Source organism: Folsomia candida, unplaced genomic scaffold, assembly GCF_002217175.1.
Source record: "Folsomia candida strain VU population unplaced genomic scaffold, ASM221717v1 Fcan01_Sc017, whole genome shotgun sequence".
Lineage (NCBI taxonomy): Eukaryota > Metazoa > Arthropoda > Collembola > Entomobryomorpha > Isotomidae > Folsomia > Folsomia candida.
In genome coordinates, this window is record NW_019091209.1 from 2906121 (window position 1) to 2926918 (window position 20798).

The following is a 20798-nucleotide window of genomic DNA, read 5'->3' on the forward strand; positions in this document are numbered from 1 at the left end:
GTGCAAATAAGTAAATGGTGATGGGACATGGCCCCTATTCATTTGTGATATTTGGCATATTCAAATCTAATAATACGTGCAAGTCTGTATTATTAAATTCGCCAGGTAGGCAGGCAGAAGTGGCAAGCACATGTATTTCAAATAGGCAGCCCTTGTATTGAGAGAGAGAGAACACAATAAATATGTAGGGAGCCGATAGCATCATCGTCACTCTGCACGACCAATGATGGACCAATGCAATGTAAATCTATGAACATTGTCGTATTAGTTTTTGGACCTCATCTAAATATGCATTTCAATTATAACGTGAAACAACGAGAGAGACGTCACACACGCTGATCGGCCAACCACCACCAATTGTTGGGGATGAGGAGGCATAGCTATTATCAGGGGCCGCGGAAGTGTGGGGACATCAATATTGTAGGAAGATGGGGAGATGACGGAGACATCAAATAACCGTGGGGACATTGTCCCTCTGTCCTCCGTCCCCACGGCTTCCGCGGCCACTGGTACCTATTATTATTGTTGGTGTGTGTACAATGCAAAATTCTGCGTATCCGCATCTATTCTTAAACACGTATGGGCATAAGCCGAGATATGCAGGTGATTAAAGTAGGTGGCAAAATATCACCACGTTAATACGACTTCCGTTGTTTGCATGGTTAATCGGTTTGACTTTTGACTTTGAATCCAGTATAAATCAAAATGTGTCTGCATGTGATTTGTATAATTGAAAAAATGGTATTTAACACACAGTCATTTCCCATCTCGATTAAATTTAGTTTCATTACGTATTCATCATTATTCTCGGTCTAGGTCAATACGTTGTATTTTAAGGTTCTAGTTTTGGTCTTGATTTTATAAAGTCATCAAATTTCTGGTGGAATTATGATCCGATTAGTTTAAACAGATTTGTTAAAGCATCGTCATGAAAGGGAGTTATTTAATATGCATGTTTATCAAAACATATAAGTGAGTAATTGCATGATGATGATGATGACTACAAATTCATGGCATTCATACTCAGTGGCCGCGGAAGGTGTGGGGACAATTGGGGACATTAACAATGTAGGATAGGGGGAGGCCCGGGTTTATATAAGATGGGGAGATGATGCCGACATCGAACAACCGTGGGGACATTGTCCCTCTGTCCTTCCGCGGCCACTGCTCACACTTCCGTCAGACTATAAGTTATATGAATGAGTCGTTTTGTTACACGGAGAATTGTTCTCGTTTATGACTTTGCTGATTCGCGAATAAATGTATGCCTCCAGAATTCAGTAGGTAATTCTTATCCTGAAATTGAAATCGACTTTGAATAAATTTTTCACTACTCACTAAACCAAGTCGATTATAAAAGTTTGATTGTTCCGTAGAATAAAAAAAATAGCTGAAATCTTACACGCCATTCTCCAGTGACAGACAAAATATATAAGTTGATTGCTTATCCATATTGAATTTCATGTCAAACCCGAAAGAATTGACAGCACTCATTTCGCATTACATTATACAGTCGCACGTCTCACGAATTGTGCCATTTTGTATTTAGTTAAGTTAGTTAGTTGCTAAATTTATATGCTTGCACAAGTTAGCACAATAAGGCTGGTGAGATGATGGAACGACATGTACATTCCATACGTATGCATATACAGTGACCGCGGAAGCGAGGGACAATTTCCCCACGGTTGTTCAATGTCCCATCATCTCCCCATCTTAATGTCCTCCGATGTCCCCACAGCTTCCGCGGCCACTGTGCAGATATGTACGTATGAACGTATATGCTGTACATTAAGTACAAAATAAATGGGTGCAAAATATTACAAATTTTATGGATGACCAAAATGACTTTGTCAGTTTTTCGCCTTTCAAGCGCATTTTTTCACATTTTGCTCCTCGATCCGATACGAATCCCAGGAGCCAAATCAGGAAAGTTTTCCAACCTGTGGTGGTACCAGATCTACGCTAATTTTCAGACCCATGACTCTCGAGCTTTAGGGCAAAATGTGCCTTTACTTATAAGCTAATTAATTGCTATAAAAACTTTCACACTTTTAACAGGCTTAATTTTTACAAACATGGCCAAGAAAGAGGAAAAGTTTGCAGTATTAACAACCCAACTTTGCAATTAAGGTTAGGCCATTCACTAGATATGTAAATCATTTCGAAAAATTTTCAAGAGCAGTGCAACGCAATTTGTTCCCGTCAAGTCAAAGAAGTTACACAATCTATCTGGAAGGAGATTAGATGACAATTTGATGAGAAACAGAATACGAGACGGAATGACGTTTTTGCACTTATCATACCAAGAAGTCATGGTTCTGGCACATTTTATTTTGGCGAGACACACTTTTTCATCACTGACTGGCTACGGCGTCTCGTTGAATTAAATAAGTATACGGTTGATGTCGTTGCATAAATAAGAATTAGGCGTTTACTTAATTCGAAATTTTTATTTGGATGCTACACACACATAAATTTGTATCACTTGCATTATCGCGAAAAATGTAGGGGACTAAATGATCATTATTGGCTGAGGACAATTATAATGCGTCCGAGTTGAGAGAAATGTATGAAAATATTTGCATAAATAGAATTGAAAGCAAAGGTTTGTAGCTGAGTAAAAAGAAAAAAAGTTGTTAAAATCATCATTAGGATTTCAAACTGGCGTCGAGTACACAAAGAGCGAATGGCAAGGAAAATGTGCCAGCCAGCGTTCTCACCTATTCCAGGTTAATGAGCAAAAAGCTCCACATTAGACAAAGTCTTTAAAAGCTGGGCTAATTTTTACACGACGGCATTTTGTTCATCAACCTCTTCGACTTGGTGGGCCTCAAAGTGTTGAAAAAAAACGGATAAAAGGTTCCAAATAAGGTAAGGTTTTCGATCTTGATTTGCAATCCTGTTTCAAATTTTTGATACGTTTTGTACTGACTTATTTTATATAATTCAGTCAAAAATAAGTAAAAATTAGGGCTTCAGACACCAAAAAATTGACAGGGTGCATAGATACATATCGTATTAATAGAATCGTAAATAGCGTGGTTTGGACGGATCACCACAATTGTAACGGGTTCACCCTGAACTTGACCAAACTGTAAATTAAGGTGTCAATTTAAACCATGTTTGTGTTTACATGATTCATGGAATATGTATGAAGTCGTGTATTCAAAACCTTACTTGTGTCTTAATGAACGTGTCCTTCTTTTCCTATCTGGACTACGTATGTACATAGGTCCACATAGCTCACAGCGGACAGCACATCGTCTCGTCTTCCATCATTCTGCGTATGTATACAGTTGATGCGGTTAGTCTAGCAAAAAAAGTGCAGTATACATAATTATCTTGACCCTTGAACTCTAGTTAAAAGTGTGACAAGCATGCACGAGTTGTTTTCCAAGTGAGTTATCATTTTAGTAGAGAGTGAAACAATAAAAAAAAACAATCAAAATGCCACCCGGTGGAATTAGGAGGTGGACCTGTCTCGTGATTTTTGGCTTGATAAGCACCACTGAACAAAGTGTTGGAGGAGGAACGACCCCGTCTCGGAATGACTCTACTCAACAGTTCCCAGTGTACTTATCTCCAGAGGTTGACAGTAAAACAGTTAAAGTTGGTCAGTCCTTTGGAATTCAGGGTGTCAGTGATAACAGCAGAGGTGCTGCGTCAAACAGATCACAAGCAGTGATTGCTGCTGCCTCGCCTCAAAGAAATGTTGTAGCCCCATCTTCATCACATTACGGCAGTCAACCAAATTCCTTCGTCCCTTCGCACTTCATGGGGTTCAAAAAACCAAACCAGGAGCAAAATTCAGTTCCTCCTCCTCCCACCACAAATGCGCAACGGAGGGTCGACTTCCACGTGGCTGACGACGATTCCGAAGCCTACAACGAGGACGATATCTACGAACCGGAGAGAGACGGGTATTATCACGGCCGACATGAAATTGAGCACCACTCTAACTCCGGAATTCGGTATGAAGACGACCATCAGTATTTAGAGGAGCCAAAAACCAGGGAGGAACAGCCCCCAGAAACGCGACAATCGCTCGGATTTCCCGTCTCCGGTCCGGGATTCATCGGTCCGGCCCCGTTCGATCCGCTGCCACCCCCACCAACCAGCATTAAAGGGTCGGTCGACTACATTCTGATTCCTTTGGTCCTCATTGGAATCGCGGGGCCGATTTTTGTCGTTCTTTACGTGATTTTGGGCGCATTTGAGGCAAAGATTAGTCCAATTTCGAGATCTTTGAAGATGGATGGACTCGACGCGTATAAGGTAATGTCACAACAAGATTTCAGTCGAAGAGAATTATTTGAGTGCTAGGAAAACCTAGGGAAAAAACTGATGGGGATTTTTCTCAGCCGTATTTAGAAAATGTGATGTCATCCGTGAGACGAGCATTAGACACGGAGAAATGTCTGGACTATGCAGCCTGTCAATTTGGATCATTTTGCAACCGTCTCGGCTACACCGACACGTTCCCAACAATACAAAAGTAAGTCTGAAAAAATTGAGCAGATTCAGACCCTCGGACGTGGACGTGACGAAGGACATGCAAATAACAAATCCGGATTTAACTCATAATTTTTTACACCACGTAGATTTTTACTAATGAGGTTAACATGTCGGATCTACCACTTAAAAGTATGACAGCGGTGTCTTGGGCTAAAGTGGTTTTTGTCAGAGAGGGTTTTTAACTCTGTTTAGTTATCCAATGGAGAAAGATTATGTCAATTTTGCCATTTTAGAACTTGTCTGAACACGAGCAGAAAGATGAGTCCTTGGCCTATTTTTGGATGAAATTTGTGACTTTTTTTCCTCAAGTGGCTAGACTAATGTAAACATGTCTTGTCTGTAACGAGTCCTTATTGACGCACGAATCCATCCCATTTAGATCAATTCTAGAACAATGAATGAATCAAAAATCGAATTCGCCCTGTATAAAAATGAGTCACGGGGTGGGTTTTACGAATTCCTTGTAGAAAAAAACTGATTCGACCACCTTGATACACATTGAGAAACCATGATTGGAATGCGAGACGTTATTGAGCCTCCATTACCGTTACTTCATCCAACTTTCTGCTGCTGCTGCAGTTTGTGGCGTAAATTCTAAACATTTAATTAAAATGAATCACTCGGGAGGAGGATGAGACAGACTTGTTTTAATCGGGAGAGTAGTGTGGTTTGCCAGATATAGCGTGCCTATTAACCTATGTAACCCAACCTAACTCGGCATTTTATTAAATATTGGGGGTATTCATTACGAGTCCGCATCGTGAGCAAAAAATCAAAGTTCGCAAGTAGTTTGCAAATGAAAAATTGGTTTAAAATTCATTTGATAACTTGCGGATCTCCAAGACTAGTATAAAACAAATTTAGTTCGGAAATTTGTTTTTCAAATACTGTGAAATTTGGAAATTTGTTCAAAATTATTTTGTGAACATGCAAACTCGTTATGAATACCCCCATTATATCCGATATCTGTTTAGTAGAGTTTTTGCTGTAAAGAAATATCCATCATTTTAATGAAACTTGCATTTATAAGTAAATTAAGTATAACAATTTTTTTAATACCCGTGAGTTTTGGTGCAATTCCTTCATTGATTTCCCAAAATTTTATTCTACATATTTGAACCCCTATTGAACCCTCTTGGTTTCTTTGCATTTGAATGCCATGCAGTATTATTCCCAATTGAAAAAAACTGAATTTTGAACTTTCCGTTAAATAATCTGAACTTTTCCTAGATTAAAAAAAAATAGTAGAAAAATAGCGCGTCCTAATTAATACTAGACCCAACTTATTAGCTAGTGACAATTCCTAATAAAAATAAAAGCCTGTAGATATAATCCGACTCAAGATTTCTTCCTTCTTAAATCACATGCACGGAACTTGATCAGGTCAATGCAGCAAGTTTTACTTAAAGAAGAAACAAGCCGATCTTGCTTTTGCTTACCAGTTATTTTCCCCATAACAGTAAAAACCTATGAAATGCTGCTAGTACCCTGTATGAAAATTATGAAGTTTGTATGCACCGTCTGGTCCAACTTATTGGGCAGTTTTCAAAACATTTGCATTTTATGTCACATACATACAATTATTGCCAAGTGAGACGCTGTACAGTTTTTTTATGTGCGATTATTACACTCTTCATGACAATGAACCAGCCCAGCACAACTGCCGGGATTAATGAGCCATACTCATTTCTTTTCTGATTCACCTTATCACATTTCGTACAAATATTTGACTTCCGAGAGAACGACATGAATGACCTCGCAACAATTACATCAGTGGCCGCGGAAGCCGTGGGGACATTAACAGGGAAGGGCCGGGTTTATATAAGATGGGAGATGATGCCGACATCGAACAACCGTGGGGACATTGTCCCTCTCAAGCTTCCGCGGTCACTGGGTGCGATCCACTGTTATATTTAATACGACTAGATTCGCAATCTTACCACCGAAAATTTACGTATTTATTTGACATGAAAGGACTTAATAAGCATGACAAAGAGCTCTTTTTATACACTTTTTTAAAATTCATTTATTTACTTATTCGTATTCACCCTCCTGGGTGTGTTATGTATGTTCCATAAATTTCAATTTTTATATTTATTTTCAGGACAATGGAACCATTCATGCCTCACCCGTACAAAAGGAGGATGCGAGCAGTGTTCGATTCTATGACGAAAAATAGTGGAAACTGCTCCATCAACAGTTGCATTCGTCTCTAACAGTAGTTAAAGGAACGTTTAATAAGTGGTTAGTTAGTTAGTTATTAATAAATTATTGTAATTAATTTGAAGGAATGCGATAGAATTTGAGTATCTTGATTTAATGCCTGTCTCACTTATCTGTTTATTGAAAATTTGGTAATGAAATAATCATAGATAATTTTCATATGCGTTAAAAAATGGAAAGAAACTATTTATTTATTTATTAAATTTTTATTTAATAAAATTCAAATTTGATTACAAGGTATGAAGAAATAGGTCGAAGAGAAAGTATTAATTAATTAATTAATAACCGATTTATTTCTAAATAAGTTTAACACTTGTATTTATTGCTGAAATTCCTAGAATATACTTATTTACTATATTAAAAACCTACAAAATTTGTGAACACTTTTTGAAAAAGAGTGACCAAATGACGTCACAATGAAAATGCCGTTGTTGTTGGAAAGTGAAGATATCATGACACGAAAGAGATGAATGTATGAGAGGCATGCAGGTAGAGAGGTGTGTGAAACGGGTTACACGAGCACTAACATAATTGTAGTAACAACTAATAATCCTACAAAATTCGAAACATCAGTAGTAACCAACTCACAAATAAATTATTCTACAATAATTTTAATACAAGTCTTTTTTCTCCTTGAGTACGACTCTTCTTCTGATTGTAATGTAATGCTCAGTCTTTTTTGTTTATTTGATTAATCATAAAATGTACATTAGTATGCACGGCAAATTCCAAAATGATGAAAATCTCGTCACTTTCTCCTCTTTCTTACTGAGTCTCCACATTCATATTTTGGAACTTCTCGATGGCCCTGAGAACTCTTCTGGCGACGTTGGACGCGTCGTCAAAGTCGATTCCGGCAAGTTCCCGCATCGCCCTGGTTTTGACCTGGGAGCCGACCCCGTTGTACACGACGGTTCCGCCGGCAATGATCAAGCCCAAGGAAACGACCACGTAGCCGACGTCCACCCACGGAATTCGGGAGAAGACCGAGGGGGAGGAGTCGTACGGGACTGCAGTCGCGGGGGTCTGTCCAGCACGATATTCGGGGTAGTAGTAGACCATGTAGTTCTGCAGAAAGAGAGAGAAATTAAGACAATTAATAACAATAATAATAATAATAACGATAAAGTTAGTCTTCTGTATCAGAACGTGGTCAAGACACGCTTTTCTTTCGTCCGTCTCAGTCTCACACACTTTCACGCAGACAGACAGAGATTCATTTTTCATCACATCGATAAAAAAGTAAAGATGGGCACGAGAGCAATTTGAGATTGTGCCGAGCCAAAGAAACAGAACTGTGTGAGTTTTAGGTGATTTGTAAGGCAACATACGGTCATTAACCACAAGGCATGTTTGAAAATGTTTATGGGATAAGTGAATTGAATTGACGTCATAATAATTTGCGAAATCGAGCTTAATAGGGGAAGGAAAGGGAAAGCAGGAGATGATCATTGGGGTTGAGTAATAATACAAAATAATGGAGATAAAGGATAATTGAGATATTTAATAATAAATTCTGCTCGGTAAGAGCTTATCTGGCCGATAAGATAAGACATACCTGCGCATTGTTGGGCGAGGTGTTGACCGCCGCGGCGTCCCCGGTCACTGGAACGGTTCCCTCTCGAGCTTGTGCCTGTTGCGGGGCCGGCATGGCGGGGGAGGCGAGTGGCAATTCGGCTTGTTTCGCTGGGGTCGAACCGCCCCCATTTTTGGCCGAGTACACCGGTGACCGAAGCTGCAGGGCTTGACTGCACCCAATGAAGAGGAACAGGGCTACACAAATCGACCTCATTCTATATCCTGAGGAGTAGAAACAGCATTTTATTTAATCCAATATTTCGAATGGGTGGACGAATTCAAAGAATAATAATACATATGCATGCAAACCATGAGACGGTGGTCTCAATTAGTCTGCTTAAAATTTGTACGACGAAGAAGAGGGCGAGTAATTGACCATCACAAGTAACTTTCCCCCTTTGTGAATGAAACTAAAATCAAGAGGATGAAATAATAAGGCGATTCGGCTGACTTACTTGGTTTGCTTTATTATTTATTATTACTATTATTTGGTACTTTTATCCGCTGGCTCGTGATATCACATTCCATTTGTGGGGCCATTGCCACCGAGCATTATTAAAAACTGCCCTAAAGTACTGCCTAACCTCATTGCACTCCTATTACTCCTACATAAATATGAAGGCTTGTGCTTCGTCTCATTGTTTTGTCGTGTGTCATGAATCTTCTTCAGCAAAAGCGGGACAAATTCTGAGTGACATGACACCTGAGCTACGTACGTAGGATTGATGATGACGCTGAGCGGATAATGACGATTCGTCGTCGGGCATGGCTCATCGCATCACAGGGATGAATGCAAATGAACGAATTAACTCATTTATTAGGAGGAGGAGGAGTGATACTTTTCGACAATGCAGGCTTTGCCCCCACAATACGACTACATGCTACATACACCAACCACCACGCACTCACAAGTGTATCAAGATCAAGACGGCTATTTGCTAAATTATGCACTTCCGGCTTTGCTAAATGGTCAGACTGACTGAGAAGTGTTGTGCGAGTAAAATAAGTAAGTGCTGCTGCATGATGATGAGAGTGTTGTTCAAGTAAAAGACGAAACGGTATAAGAGAGTTTGGTTTAGTTGGTGCTGTTAAAACTGAAACCACTACTAACCCAATTTATTCACCCTCGCCAACTATTCCCAGGGCAATTCATGCTACTTTCTCGCTTTTGGCGAATTTTTACTCATGCAATGAATTTACTAGTATTTTGTGTGACAGGAAATTGTGCAGAAAAAGTTCTCAAGTTTCCCAAAATCTCAGAATATACTCACCCGAGAAGAAGGATTCCTTAACGTCCACACGAAGGGAAAAAATGGATCGAGAAGAAAAAATGTGAATCCAACCAAGTCACGCACAATACACCGACTGAAATTGCGTAGGATACGTAGCAGACTTAAATAGGGAGTACCTTTTACCTGGAGGAAAAAGCCATCAGGGATCTGAGGCTGAGTCTCCGGTTTTCCCCAATCTTCCAAAAAAGGGACAGGTGCCCTTAAAACATGACCCACCCGACACGTCCACCTGGACAAAAAGCCCAACAAGCCACGCAATTGGTTCAGACACGGTTTCAAGGTCTTCTCAGGGCGGACTTGAGATTCCTTGAGTCAAAGTCAAGGGCGGATGGGGATGGGGATCGTCGTCCCATTAAGTAAAGCTGACCTTCGCAACGTTTCCCTCAAGAAATCACTTCCCTAAACAACATTCTTTTTTTTCTCATGGCGTCGAGATTGAGATAGATGATCCCTTCCAGGGCCCTGCCACAACAAGCCTCGAAACATGTAGGTACTTACCCCCAAGAAACTTTGGCCTTTAAAAATATCCAATCTTCACTGCACATATGCATGCATTTATTTATTTAATTGTGTGCAATGCAATTAAGAAACCATCATCATCATCCAATAAAATAAACCTTATTACAATTAGAATCATCATCACGGGGAGAGAAAACAATCAGAATGATGCCTCGTTTTTTTATTACTGTTTACGCTTTTGTTTTACGAATAACATAACTACACACTTGGTTTGGCCTGTTGGTGGAGCAGATTCCTCTCGGATAGTACAAGTTTTGGATTGAATTTTATGAATGAAAGAATGCGAATAATAAGAAGAATAATGATATAGCACGAATATTTATGCAGCATCGAGGAGGTGAACGAAATCTCTGATACGCTTTACGTTTAAAAAATACATCTCAAGAAGAAAGACGAGTTGAAGGAATGTTTGTGTGCGTTCTCATTATTTGCAACGTTAGGTTAGAGGGTTAAACCAGCTCTGGTACATAATCTGCACTACTCACCAAGTAACTTACCTACATCCATCTCGATAAACTAAACTGCCAAGAGTAGGGAAACGTTAAAGTTGTGGATTTCAAGAAATGGGTGCCACCGACGCTTCTCCCTGGCGCATACATATCCCGCATTGTGAATTTCATTGCCAACTATTCAACAATTTTGCTCACCCCCACAGAACGTAGCTAAAGGATGCATGATGATGATGTGTGTGGATTCAATATATATGCATGCACATCCACGAATTAACACAATGATGCGCACCTCGGAATAATGTAACATTGTTGAAACTTGCGGAAAAATCGCCAGGTATAAAATCTCATTGAGGCCCCAAAACCTGGTCAGTTTACTTAAATTCTGCAAACGCTATGGTAGTAGGAGTGCTTGTTCATTCATTATTGTTTTAAAAGTTTTGAGTGTGTGGTTCCAAGTTTTGAGTGTCTGGTGATCCTGAAGGATTTTGTAATAGTTTTGACATCGCTAAAAATCAGGTAATTTTTTTCTTCTTCCAGTGACGTTTTTTCTTGCTGTCAACCTTGTCCTCGATTTCGTTCCACGTCAGAAATTGGGACTGGAATGAGTTTGTTTATGTGACGCAAAGGACCAGTTGGGGTTCTCAAATCAATTTTCGGCAGGCTAGAATTTTATTTTACGAGGAAGAAGAAGTTCATCGTGTGGATGGATGGATGAAAAGTGCATTAAAACTTTGAGGCAGAGGCAGGTGCCTAGAGATAGAGAGAGACTGGTGTTTATTATCCAGTCTGGAGGAAAGATGGATAAGTGTGCAGGCATGAACAGGGTCTCAAAAAAACTGCATTTGAAAGCAATAACAATAATACTGGGTTGGTGAGAAGGGTAGCAAGGAACCAATTTCTCCACGTACTTAAGTACCTGCCTTGACTACCTTCTTCCTCTTTGAAAATCTTCTCAAAGAAGGAGCACAAGTAAAGAAACCTTTGTGTGGAATAATACGGAACGGTATTTTTATTTTCTCAAGGACAACGTCATTTCATTATCCGATGTAATCTGGAATGTCAAAATGCACCTCTTGGTAGAGAAATCCTTAGCACACAAGTTTCTTAAAAATTTTCATGTGCTCCTTCCTCTGTAATCCTTGTTGAGGCAGTCAGCCATCCTTTCATGACTTGGTTTTACTTAGTTCTGGGATGAATTGGTTGGTGGTACACACCACGACCTTTGTTCCCCTTCTTGTAAAAAGTGTAGGGCTTCTTTTTAAACCAAGTCTCACGGGAAGAAGTAAGTAACACGATTTGAGAGAGATCATCTCAAGAATAGAAACTTGCCGAGGGGCATTTGGGAGAAATGCTGGCAAGGAAAATACTTGACGACGCCATGTTATTGCATCCCATCTTTTTAGACGATATGACCATTAACACTGGATGATGGGGAAAGTTGATGTATTATCCGAAAAAAATACGTGTCCCTAATCTTCTTCGGATTAGTGAAATAATAATCCATTGGTCAGACTAACCTAGATTTGAATCAGATTTATGCATGTCCTTCCCTACATTGCCATGTGTGATTTACTGTGCCGATTCTTCTTTTTTTACTTGAAATTCTATACGGGTTAAAGAGATGAGGGATTCCAAGTTTTTATAGGATTTCTAAGGTAGTCGTGGTGTGGTGGTGAGAGATTAGGAAAAATCTGTAAGTAAGCAGAGTCGGTCAAGTGGGGAAGATTAGGATTTTTTGTCTTGTTGACGCGTATTAAAGTTGTTGGTGAAAGAAAAATCAAGGGGATGGATGGATGGACGAATAAGATGCAGCACATTACATTACATACGTATTGCATAGTTTATTAGCATGGAGTTCACCGTCCGGGACGACGGAAGGTAAATGTTGCAGGTCAGTGTGAAGGCCGAAATCCCGTTAGTCGTACCATCTCTCTTACTACCTGTCTGACAGGTTGCCAAACCAAATATTTAACGGCCCCGGCTGCCTACACAATCCGTGTGTATTGTACCGATTTATGCGATTTAATACTCATGCATTCACCACAACAGGAGAGAAACCAGGAAAGAATTGGTCTTTTAATCTATTCGTTTGTCCCATCTTTTTGGCATGATTCACCTGAAATACCTGTTTTTTCTTGGGTATAATGATGTAACTTGGGTGATGCTGCGTCTCTCACCCGACATGAATGCAGAATAGGAGGAGGAGGAGAAGAATATTTCGATTTCTGAGCAATTATAATTTGATGTTGAAAACGGCTTAATTACTCACAAATAGTTCATATTCTTCATAAAATGGTGGTGGTGTGCATTTAGGCATTTTTTAAAAGTTAGCTTCCCATTCACAAGGAACGAGTGGTACGTATGTACTTTTTAGTCGAAAAGTTGTTGAGAGTCGTCTCGTAAAGCAGAAAACCCGAAAGTAGGGCATTCAATGATAATAATCAACTGCATAATAATTATTACCGGTGGTGGTGGTGGTGGTGGTAGTATTATTCATACGTCCTGTCTTAAAAAATTCTTATTTTTCTTCATAATAATATACATATACGCATAAATAAATTGCCAACACCGTAAATTTTACTGCATACTTCATGTCTTGAAGAATCTTTTCCGCATCAGGGATGGCTTTTACCTTGTTTCTGTAATGTAACGCATTGTTTCACTTCTTTTTCATGCATGCACAGGCGATGAAACATTTTAACTGCAGTAAAACTAAATAAATCTTCTCTTCTCTTGGTACACATGCTTTGTTTTCACTCATTTTCGCACTAAATATTTGTTAAAAATTTTCCATCAGATTACAACAATCAGATCGTATGTACATATACAAATGTGTACATAGGTGCATACATACACGTCTACGTGCAGTGAGTGATGTCAGTTTAAAAAAGTACGATGCAGCAGGCAGACGGTTATTTATTTATGTATGAAAGATGCTGCTTTCATGAACAATAAGACTTTTCAAATTGTGACTCGTTGATTAAAAGCTTAATTGCCTCTAATTTCTTTAAAACTAAACTTGCTCATCACTTTTCTTCTTGTTTTTTTGGGGTAGACTTGGCAAATATGCATTGGCAAAAGCTGACCTTGTTAACCATCAGCATGGCGGTGGCCACGATAGGAGCCCCTCAAAGCCAGCAGCAAATCTCTACTGCACAACAGGTCAGTATTATGAGGAGTATTTGAAATTGGGCGATAATATTGTAAGAATTCTCTTAAAATCAAATAGCCACAAGTTGCGGCGAGTCAACAGGTCGCGCAGAGTAGGGACGCCTCCGTGTATCCGTCGGATGGCGGGTATTCGGGTGGGTATGCTTCGGGGGGAACGACGGGAGGTTATGGGGGCGGTGCGGCGGCGGCGGCGCCCTCCGGGGCGTACGGGGCTCCTCCCCAGGCAGCGTATGGTGCCCCCGCGGGAGGTCAACAACAGGGAGGATATGGTGGCCAACCCAATGGAAATAATGGATATTACTACTACTACTATCCAGTACAGGTGAGTGAGGAGCACTTGATAAGTAGGGTGGATAAGCAGTGGCCGCGGAAGCTGTGGGGACATGTGGGGACATTAACATTGGGGGTGAGGGACGGGTTTATATAAGATGATGGGGACATTGTCCCTCTGTCCCCTCAAGCTTCCGCGGCCACTTTGGATAAGAAATGACATTTTACAAGGATATCTTTCTGTGTAGGAGTCCAAAGCCGACTTTCATCCCCAGAACAAAGAGGCAGCTTACACAGCCACCGACTCGTATGGGATCGACCCCTTTGGAATCATTGCCGTCCTCGCCATCGCCGGCCTCGTGATTGCCGGATTGGCACTCCTCTTCCCAGGCTGGGCGTACGTAAAGAGCGACGAGCATGTCTACTACAGAAGCAATGATGGTACATATTTACATACTCAAAAAATAATACATGCAAAACATGATAATCATATTATTTTATGGTACATATTCGTGCTAATTAAGAGAATGGGAAATGGGCAAATTCAATTCAATCCAATTAGTAATTCATGAGACCACTTTCGATTTTGATTTTTTTCTCTCTCTTCGTCTCGCATTTCTCATGATGTGAAAATGATATATGTGTATTAATCATGACACAAAGTCCTGGTTTACAAATTTGTGTGTATGCATGATTATTAACAACAACAATGAAATACTTTTTGCAGGTTCATCTCCTTCCTCGAGTTTGTTAGGATTGAGCAAAGAGGATTATCGGACTCTCACCAGCCTTGTTTTAGCCGCGATTGAGGGTGAGGATTGTATCGAGAAGATGATGTGCGATGCTGGCAAACTGGTTAAGAAAGTTAAAAAGGCCGACACATTTTTGAGGTGAGGGGGCAAATTCGTGAGTTTCCTTGATTATGATTATTCGATGAGTGATCGGTCGGTCGATGAATGACCAGAATAATGAATTACTAATTATTTATTATAAGTTTCTCTCTTTCGGAGGATAATTTTCGAAATCGAGAGTCTACTTTATGATGACATGTTATCAATCATTTTTTTCTTTTTTGTGCCAGACTAATGGAAGACTTTGCACCCGTCTCGGTCTCCGGAAACATCAAGAAACTCCGAACCGCCATGAAGAAGCCTGTAGAAGAGTGCAAAAATACGACTTGTGGAAAGAAGAAGAAGTTGTAGACGTTGTACTTAATATATGCAAATTTATATAGGCTGTAGTTAATTTAATTTAAAATAACACTGACGGGGGACTACATACTTGACTCATTAGCTGCTTAAAAAGCTAAGTAAATGAGGAAATATTTTAACGACTAACTGACTTTTTGTATCAAAATTATAATGCTGATACTGCTCTTTTTTATGTATGATTAACACAACGACCAGAAATAATTAGGAAGAAGGGCAATCTTTTTGTAATGACGCGTTTACAAAATCCGGTGTATTTAATCATAAAAATTTTGATGGCACGCGTACGTACGATAGAAACAGCCCAGCTTTATAATTATTATTTAAATTAATTATCTAATTAATACTCAATTAAAGGTGATCATACATAAATTAATTTAATAGTTTTTTTTTACATAAACGGGAAAGGGGAGAAAACTGGAGGAATAAAAATACATAGTTGCAGTTAATTTTACATAACAAGCTCAGCAGCAGAATTTAGCTACCGATTGTACTACAACTGCTTCAAATATTATTATTGGAACGACTTTTCTAGTACATGATTTCCAAAATATAATGATAATTATAATTATTATTATTATTACAACGACACACCAGATTGCTACCTAGCTTTACTGAATTATGAGTGGTGACGACATTTATATGACAAATGACGTGATTAAATGTAAAGACGAAAAAAATTTGGTTTTGTTGCGTTTTCATTTTATTAAACGGCATCAACTTAAATATTTGCATACGAGTTCGAAATCAAGCCTCAAAAAATTGGAAATCATTTTTGGAAATCATCATCGTGCAATAATCACAATTAATAAATAAAATTGGATTGCAGAATTTTGCATCATTACAATTTACTAAATTTTACGCCTGTACAGTCCCGTCGGCTAATTAATACTGACCACTGGTCACTATTATTAGTGCGACTGGAGGCAGGTTGAGATTTGGTCACTATTAGTGTCACACTGGACTGGAGGCAAGTTGAGATTCTCAACCTGCCTCCAGAGCAGTCTTAGAGCGAGTCATAGAAATTTCCATGTGGGGAGAAAAATCCCGTTCAAAAAAGCCAACTCTTTATGATCGTTCATTTTCATTTCTGTGTAAAGTAACTTTACTAAAGTTATTCATTCAACTCAGATAAGAATAATTTACTTGCCGGTAAGTATAACTAATATTAAACATCACAGTTAAGTCAATTTATTAGAATCGTTGCTGATCCATCCTTTGGTTGTTTTGTTGTTTAATTTAGTTCAGCCGTGGACGTTATACATTTATTAAAGCGATATCATAATTTATTATAAGCGTTAACAATGGAAATGAACTTTCGCGAGTTGCAAGAGCTCATGAACAAGTGGACAATAGACTTGGGCGAGCAAGAAAAGCAGTTCATCGAGCAGGCAACTAAGGTCAATGCGTGGGATAAAACTGTGATGGCGAATGGAGAAAAGGTACGTACGAATTGGTCAAGTACTAATTGACTTTATTTTATTGTTCATAGTTTTTCATTTTTTGGTTCAGATCGCCGAGTTGGATGCTACCCTGGCCAAAGTGAAGGTGGAGGACACCCGTCTCTGCAACACTTTGGAGTATCTCAAGTCGCAGCAGAAGGATTTTGAATCGTTTCTTAAACCAATTGAGGACTCTCTTCCAGTCAATATTGCTGCCGAGCCGGAGAGAGAACAATTGTAGGATGAGTTAATTAACTTGTGGCTGTAAATGATTAATTGGGGAGGCATTGATTTGACTGCTTGTCATTAATATGTGCATAGGTTTACGCTTGCGGAAAATGTAGATATGGAGTTGCAACAGGTTGCGGAGGATATGAAGGAAATTATTCGACATATTAATGAAGCAAATAAGACGATGGATAAGAGTGATCCGGTACATCGTTATGCTCTTTTTTATATATTTCACAATATAGAAAGAAGAAAAAATATAAAGTTTTTTTTTGTATTTTTTGATGATAGATTTACCAAATTTTGACCATTTTGAACGAACATACTGATGCTCTCCAATGGGTGGAGGATATTTCGAATGATGTACAAAAGGAGTTGGAGAATGTGACGAGAATGCATCAACTTTTTAAAAAAGATCAAGCACGTTCACTTAGCAAAATGTTTCAAAATTGAGGGTTCATTATGATTGATTGTTTACTTTTTGTGTGATGCAATTGAATAATTATGCTACTTTTTTATACTTTCTTTCTGTAAATTAATAAAAACGTGTTCTTATTTTGTTTATTTTCATTACTATTTCAGTCCAGAATGAAAGATGGACATTTGATTTGTTTGCATCATAGTTTTAAAGATTACATAAGTGATTTTAAAACAAATAAAAATATTTGCTTATTAAATATTAACAATGAATGAAAGGATAGATCGGAATGGTTTTTTCTTTGCAGAAATTGTTGGTTTGTTTTAGTTACAATAATAGATTTGAAATAAGTGCAAAACTTATTGTCACTTATACTGCATCATTATCTTGTTGATAAAAATTAAATTGTAGAAAATATGAGTCTTTTCCGTGCAATTACATAACAATTCTATATAATAGTACATCTATGTATGTATATTTGATAATATCACAGCAATTATCCAATCTGGAATAGTCATTGGCCACACAATTTCCTGTAAAACTGGAATAATTTGAATTAATTTTGCTAATGATAATTCTTATCATTCTTTCTATTCTTTGATAATTCTGAATCCAAGGACATTCAGTTGTATATTCTTTAAAAAAAACAATGGACAAAGTTCCCTGCTTTACAGCAAACGTGACCGACTGTGTAGTGTGCAGTCAAATCTGTATATAATCATAATAATAATCACTATATTAATGAACTAATTAACACCAATGTCCAGTAACGACGTGTTCCTCCAAGGCGTCTGCATTTTCTTGAGTATCAAATTCTATTCCACATATTGGACACGCTTGGAAGTTGAAACCTGAAAGTAACGAGACGATAAAAAGCTTAGTATTTATACTTTATACTACTTAACTTTTCTAACTCATCCCAGTCTAGTTAAGGTTTTTAAGTAATTAATATAATTATTACCACTTCTGTCAGTGGAGGAGCAGCTAAAGAAATGTGGAACGTTATCTTGAGGAATATCCGGCTCGGAAGAGTCAGGCACAACTTCTGGTTTGTGATGAGGGGATGATACGTTTGGAATATGCAATGTGTTTGAGGAGGAAGCCATCTGACGTTGTCGACGAGTTTGTGGTCTCCTTTTCTTCGCCATCTTAAAATTTAATGCTTCTAGTTGCTGCCGTAAAGCCATTTGTTGAGACAGTAAAAAGTCTTTCATTTGGCAAAAAAATTTGACTTGTTCTTGAAATATCGTATGAGTCAACTCCCTCTCATCTCCAGACGACGACGTTGATTCAGAGTCGGAGTCATTGTAGTCGACCAATGAACCACTCGAATTCTGAAAGATATTTATGTCGTATACATACGTACTTATCGAGCATGTTTTTTTTTAAAATTTAACAGTTACAGTAGAGTTAAACTTACATTTGCGTACTGTTTTCCGTACAAAATATTCTGTTGTAAGGTTGAGGCAAGTGTTTTCGAAGCAGCACCATAACCCTCAGCCGTTGACATTGACTCTGTAAGCACAAAATAAATAAGAAACCGATAAATTATACGGGTCGCTAATCCTAAAACTAATAATAAGTAATTAAAATTGTGCTAGTCGTTATTTACTCACCAAGTTTTAATGACTGGAAGTCCGTGGACAAATTTTTGGAGGCACTTTTACTATCCCTGGAATAATGTTCTTTCGTCCTACCCCGACCACCAGTGGAATTACCGACCCCAGATGAAGTACTACTTCCTGGAGTCGAGGATTGATCACAATTTGGGTGTACCACCCTTACTAAGGCATCATTATGGGGGGATTTGGTTGTCGCCGTTATCGTCGTCGTCAGAGATTCTATTTTGTGGATGGGCGTTGTGACGGTGGTGGGCGTAGTGGGTGAGAATATTTTACTTGAACTCTGTCGTGAAGGAGTTATCTGCTGGCGAGAAGAGTGCAGCATAATAATTCATATTGTTGACGACACAGGACAATAAGGAGGGTTAGTTATTTGTTTGCCTGGGAAGAGGCACATTTGGGTTTTCACCCTGATAAAATTGTTTCAAAAGATCGATAGCTTCCTCAGCTCTTACTCCGGACACGACCGTGGGCGTGAAAGCACCTTCTAAATTGAATACGTTGAGGACAGATTTACAACCGCCGAAACGTTCATTGTCAGCTCCATACACGATGAGAGGGACTTTGAGCTGCTCAAGGGCGGACGCACCTGAGGATAAAAAACTATAGTTCTTAGCCATTTCACATCAAGGTCAGACCTTCACGAGTAAAATTCGATTGTTGATTTTCTCACACATGATACATGGTTCCACCGTGACGTAGAGGTGACACTTTGAAAATATTTCTTGAACGGAACCACCACCACCTTCACCGTTGTTGGCCAGGGACCACTCCAAAACCTGGTCGACAGCGACTAGCTCGGCGTGGCGTGTTGCATTCTTCCTCTCATTCACAATATTTCGTCCTCCACCAATTACTTGAGAGTCGAGGACAAAAACGCACCCAATGGGGACTTCGCCTGCCCGCAGGGCTTCTTGAGCATAAGTAAAGGCAGCATCCATAAACTGATTGCCGATCGAAGGGGTGCACATCACAGACAAGGCAACTCGACCCCCTTCATCCTCCTCCCAGGCTGGCGGAAGATTTTGGGATTTCTGTGAAATCACAAAAAAAGTACACTTTAAATAAACGTTAACATCTAATAAACAATGTCAAATTTACAATTTCAATCTTTTCTACTCACCAACAGAAGTTACCAAATCAATTACTCAATAAGTCTCCAAATTTCACCAGCAATACACGAATTAATACTGAATTTTCGAAATTACAATCATTCCTTCGAGGCTCTGCTGACGGTCAAACTCTGACCACAACCACATTGATTTATTCAATTCTTTTTCAAAAAAAAGTACAACCCTGTCTCCTCCCTAAAAAAATCTGTATTTTGAACCTAAAAATTTGAGCTGCCCAAAAGAAACATACCTAAAACGGACCTTTACTAATAACTTGTCTCCTTACTTGGTAATAACTAATTGGTAATAGGATTTTGTCACAAAAATCGTGATCAGATCAGATCAATGCAATGTGTCGAGTCCTGTTAGGAATCAGCAGCAGAGAGCAGAATTGCATTGCAATCTGGGTTAAATTATGCTGGGGGAAAGCTAGGCTGGCAGCAGCAGAGAGGGCGAGGAGGCGATTTCTTATAGCTCTCGGCCAACTCGACGAGCAAATATTTATGTGGCTTCATCATAATACAAGAGATGATGATGACTCGTATTATGGTTTGTATTTTATAATTGAAGCCTTTCCTTCATAACAAATGCGTACAAAAAGGAGTCTAAGTTAGAAATACAAACCATAGTTGGATCAGAATTTTAGTAGTATTTGAGACGGAATCAGGATGGGGCGAGCTATAAGAATCTCACTCGCATCTCTACAACCAATTTTTTGATAAATTTTGTAGTTTAATAATACTGATGA

The 20798-nt window shown here is 38.9% G+C and overlaps 5 protein-coding genes and 1 long non-coding RNA gene across 8 annotated transcripts; 3 read left to right on the forward strand and 3 right to left on the reverse strand.

Moving 5' to 3' along the window:
• Positions 1–2426: 2426 nt before the first annotated feature.
• LOC118437928 lies at positions 2427–6610 on the reverse strand. Its single transcript, XR_004836483.1, has 3 exons — positions 5575–6610; positions 3178–3310; positions 2427–3092 (listed from the first exon to the last, which is right to left on the reverse strand). It is a non-coding gene; the product is annotated as an uncharacterized LOC118437928 (long non-coding RNA).
• LOC110856977 lies at positions 3292–7347 on the forward strand. The gene is made up of 3 exons (XM_022105565.2): positions 3292–4275; positions 4362–4495; positions 6620–7347. Exons 1-3 carry the CDS (start codon positions 3448–3450, stop codon positions 6729–6731), a joined length of 1074 nt encoding a protein of 357 aa, XP_021961257.1. The 5' UTR covers positions 3292–3447; the 3' UTR covers positions 6732–7347.
• On the reverse strand, positions 6680–9731 carry LOC110856854. The gene is made up of 3 exons (XM_022105433.2): positions 9588–9731; positions 8297–8538; positions 6680–7806 (listed from the first exon to the last, which is right to left on the reverse strand). Exons 2-3 carry the CDS (start codon positions 8528–8530, stop codon positions 7504–7506), a joined length of 537 nt encoding a protein of 178 aa, XP_021961125.1. The 5' UTR covers positions 8531–8538; positions 9588–9731; the 3' UTR covers positions 6680–7503.
• A 1204-nt stretch (positions 9732–10935) lies between these two features.
• LOC110856745 lies at positions 10936–15908 on the forward strand. The gene is made up of 6 exons (XM_022105278.2): positions 10936–11095; positions 13635–13741; positions 13809–14072; positions 14269–14461; positions 14748–14910; positions 15102–15908. Exons 2-6 carry the CDS (start codon positions 13646–13648, stop codon positions 15220–15222), a joined length of 837 nt encoding a protein of 278 aa, XP_021960970.1. The 5' UTR covers positions 10936–11095; positions 13635–13645; the 3' UTR covers positions 15223–15908.
• A 340-nt stretch (positions 15909–16248) lies between these two features.
• Positions 16249–17474, forward strand: LOC110856847 (nuclear pore glycoprotein p62). 2 transcript variants are annotated; one of them, XM_022105422.2, is made up of 5 exons: positions 16249–16380; positions 16472–16670; positions 16741–16907; positions 16992–17103; positions 17190–17474. In XM_022105422.2, exons 2-5 carry the CDS (start codon positions 16533–16535, stop codon positions 17349–17351), a joined length of 579 nt encoding a protein of 192 aa, XP_021961114.1. In that variant the 5' UTR covers positions 16249–16380; positions 16472–16532; the 3' UTR covers positions 17352–17474. The 2 variants fall into 2 exon arrangements, with proteins under 2 accessions (XP_021961114.1, XP_021961115.1); XM_022105423.2 differs by having other exon boundaries at positions 16272–16380; positions 16477–16670.
• On the reverse strand, positions 17428–20540 carry LOC110856846 (tRNA-specific adenosine deaminase 2). Of its 2 annotated transcripts, XM_022105421.2 has the most exons (6): positions 20062–20540; positions 19612–19972; positions 18933–19527; positions 18737–18831; positions 18278–18650; positions 17428–18167 (listed from the first exon to the last, which is right to left on the reverse strand). In XM_022105421.2, the coding sequence occupies exons 2-3, from the start codon at positions 19907–19909 to the stop codon at positions 19304–19306; spliced, it is 522 nt and encodes a 173-aa protein (XP_021961113.1). In that variant the 5' UTR covers positions 19910–19972; positions 20062–20540; the 3' UTR covers positions 17428–18167; positions 18278–18650; positions 18737–18831; positions 18933–19303. The 2 variants fall into 2 exon arrangements, with proteins under 2 accessions (XP_021961113.1, XP_021961112.1); XM_022105420.2 differs by lacking the exons at positions 19612–19972; positions 20062–20540 and having other exon boundaries at positions 17434–18167; positions 18933–19306.
• Positions 20541–20798: the final 258 nt, after the last annotated feature.

Bases quoted from the DNA above. Each gene is read 5' to 3' on its own strand.
- LOC110856854 (XM_022105433.2), bottom strand. From the start codon at position 8,530: ATGAGGTCGATTTGTGTAGCCCTGTTCCTCTTCATTGGGTGCAGTCAA. The intron at 7,807-8,296 runs GTATGTCTTATC...CTCTTTCTGCAG, and splicing joins CCTCGCCCAACAATGCGCAG to AACTACATGGTCTACTACTA.
- LOC110856846 (XM_022105420.2), bottom strand. From the start codon at position 19,263: ATGCTGCACTCTTCTCGCCAGCAGATAACTCCTTCACGACAGAGTTCA. The intron at 18,651-18,736 runs GTAAGTTTAACT...AATATCTTTCAG, and splicing joins ACGGAAAACAGTACGCAAAT to AATTCGAGTGGTTCATTGGT. The intron at 18,168-18,277 runs GTAATAATTATA...CGTTACTTTCAG, and splicing joins CTCCTCCACTGACAGAAGTG to GTTTCAACTTCCAAGCGTGT.
- LOC110856745 (XM_022105278.2), top strand. From the start codon at position 13,646: ATGCATTGGCAAAAGCTGACCTTGTTAACCATCAGCATGGCGGTGGCC. The intron at 13,742-13,808 runs GTCAGTATTATG...AAAATCAAATAG, and splicing joins AAATCTCTACTGCACAACAG to CCACAAGTTGCGGCGAGTCA. The intron at 14,073-14,268 runs GTGAGTGAGGAG...CTTTCTGTGTAG, and splicing joins ACTACTACTATCCAGTACAG to GAGTCCAAAGCCGACTTTCA.
- LOC110856977 (XM_022105565.2), top strand. From the start codon at position 3,448: ATGCCACCCGGTGGAATTAGGAGGTGGACCTGTCTCGTGATTTTTGGC. The intron at 4,276-4,361 runs GTAATGTCACAA...GATTTTTCTCAG, and splicing joins ATGGACTCGACGCGTATAAG to CCGTATTTAGAAAATGTGAT. The intron at 4,496-6,619 runs GTAAGTCTGAAA...ATTTATTTTCAG, and splicing joins ACGTTCCCAACAATACAAAA to GACAATGGAACCATTCATGC.
- LOC110856847 (XM_022105422.2), top strand. From the start codon at position 16,533: ATGGAAATGAACTTTCGCGAGTTGCAAGAGCTCATGAACAAGTGGACA. The intron at 16,908-16,991 runs GTAGGATGAGTT...ATATGTGCATAG, and splicing joins GAGCCGGAGAGAGAACAATT to GTTTACGCTTGCGGAAAATG. The intron at 17,104-17,189 runs GTACATCGTTAT...TTTTGATGATAG, and splicing joins CGATGGATAAGAGTGATCCG to ATTTACCAAATTTTGACCAT.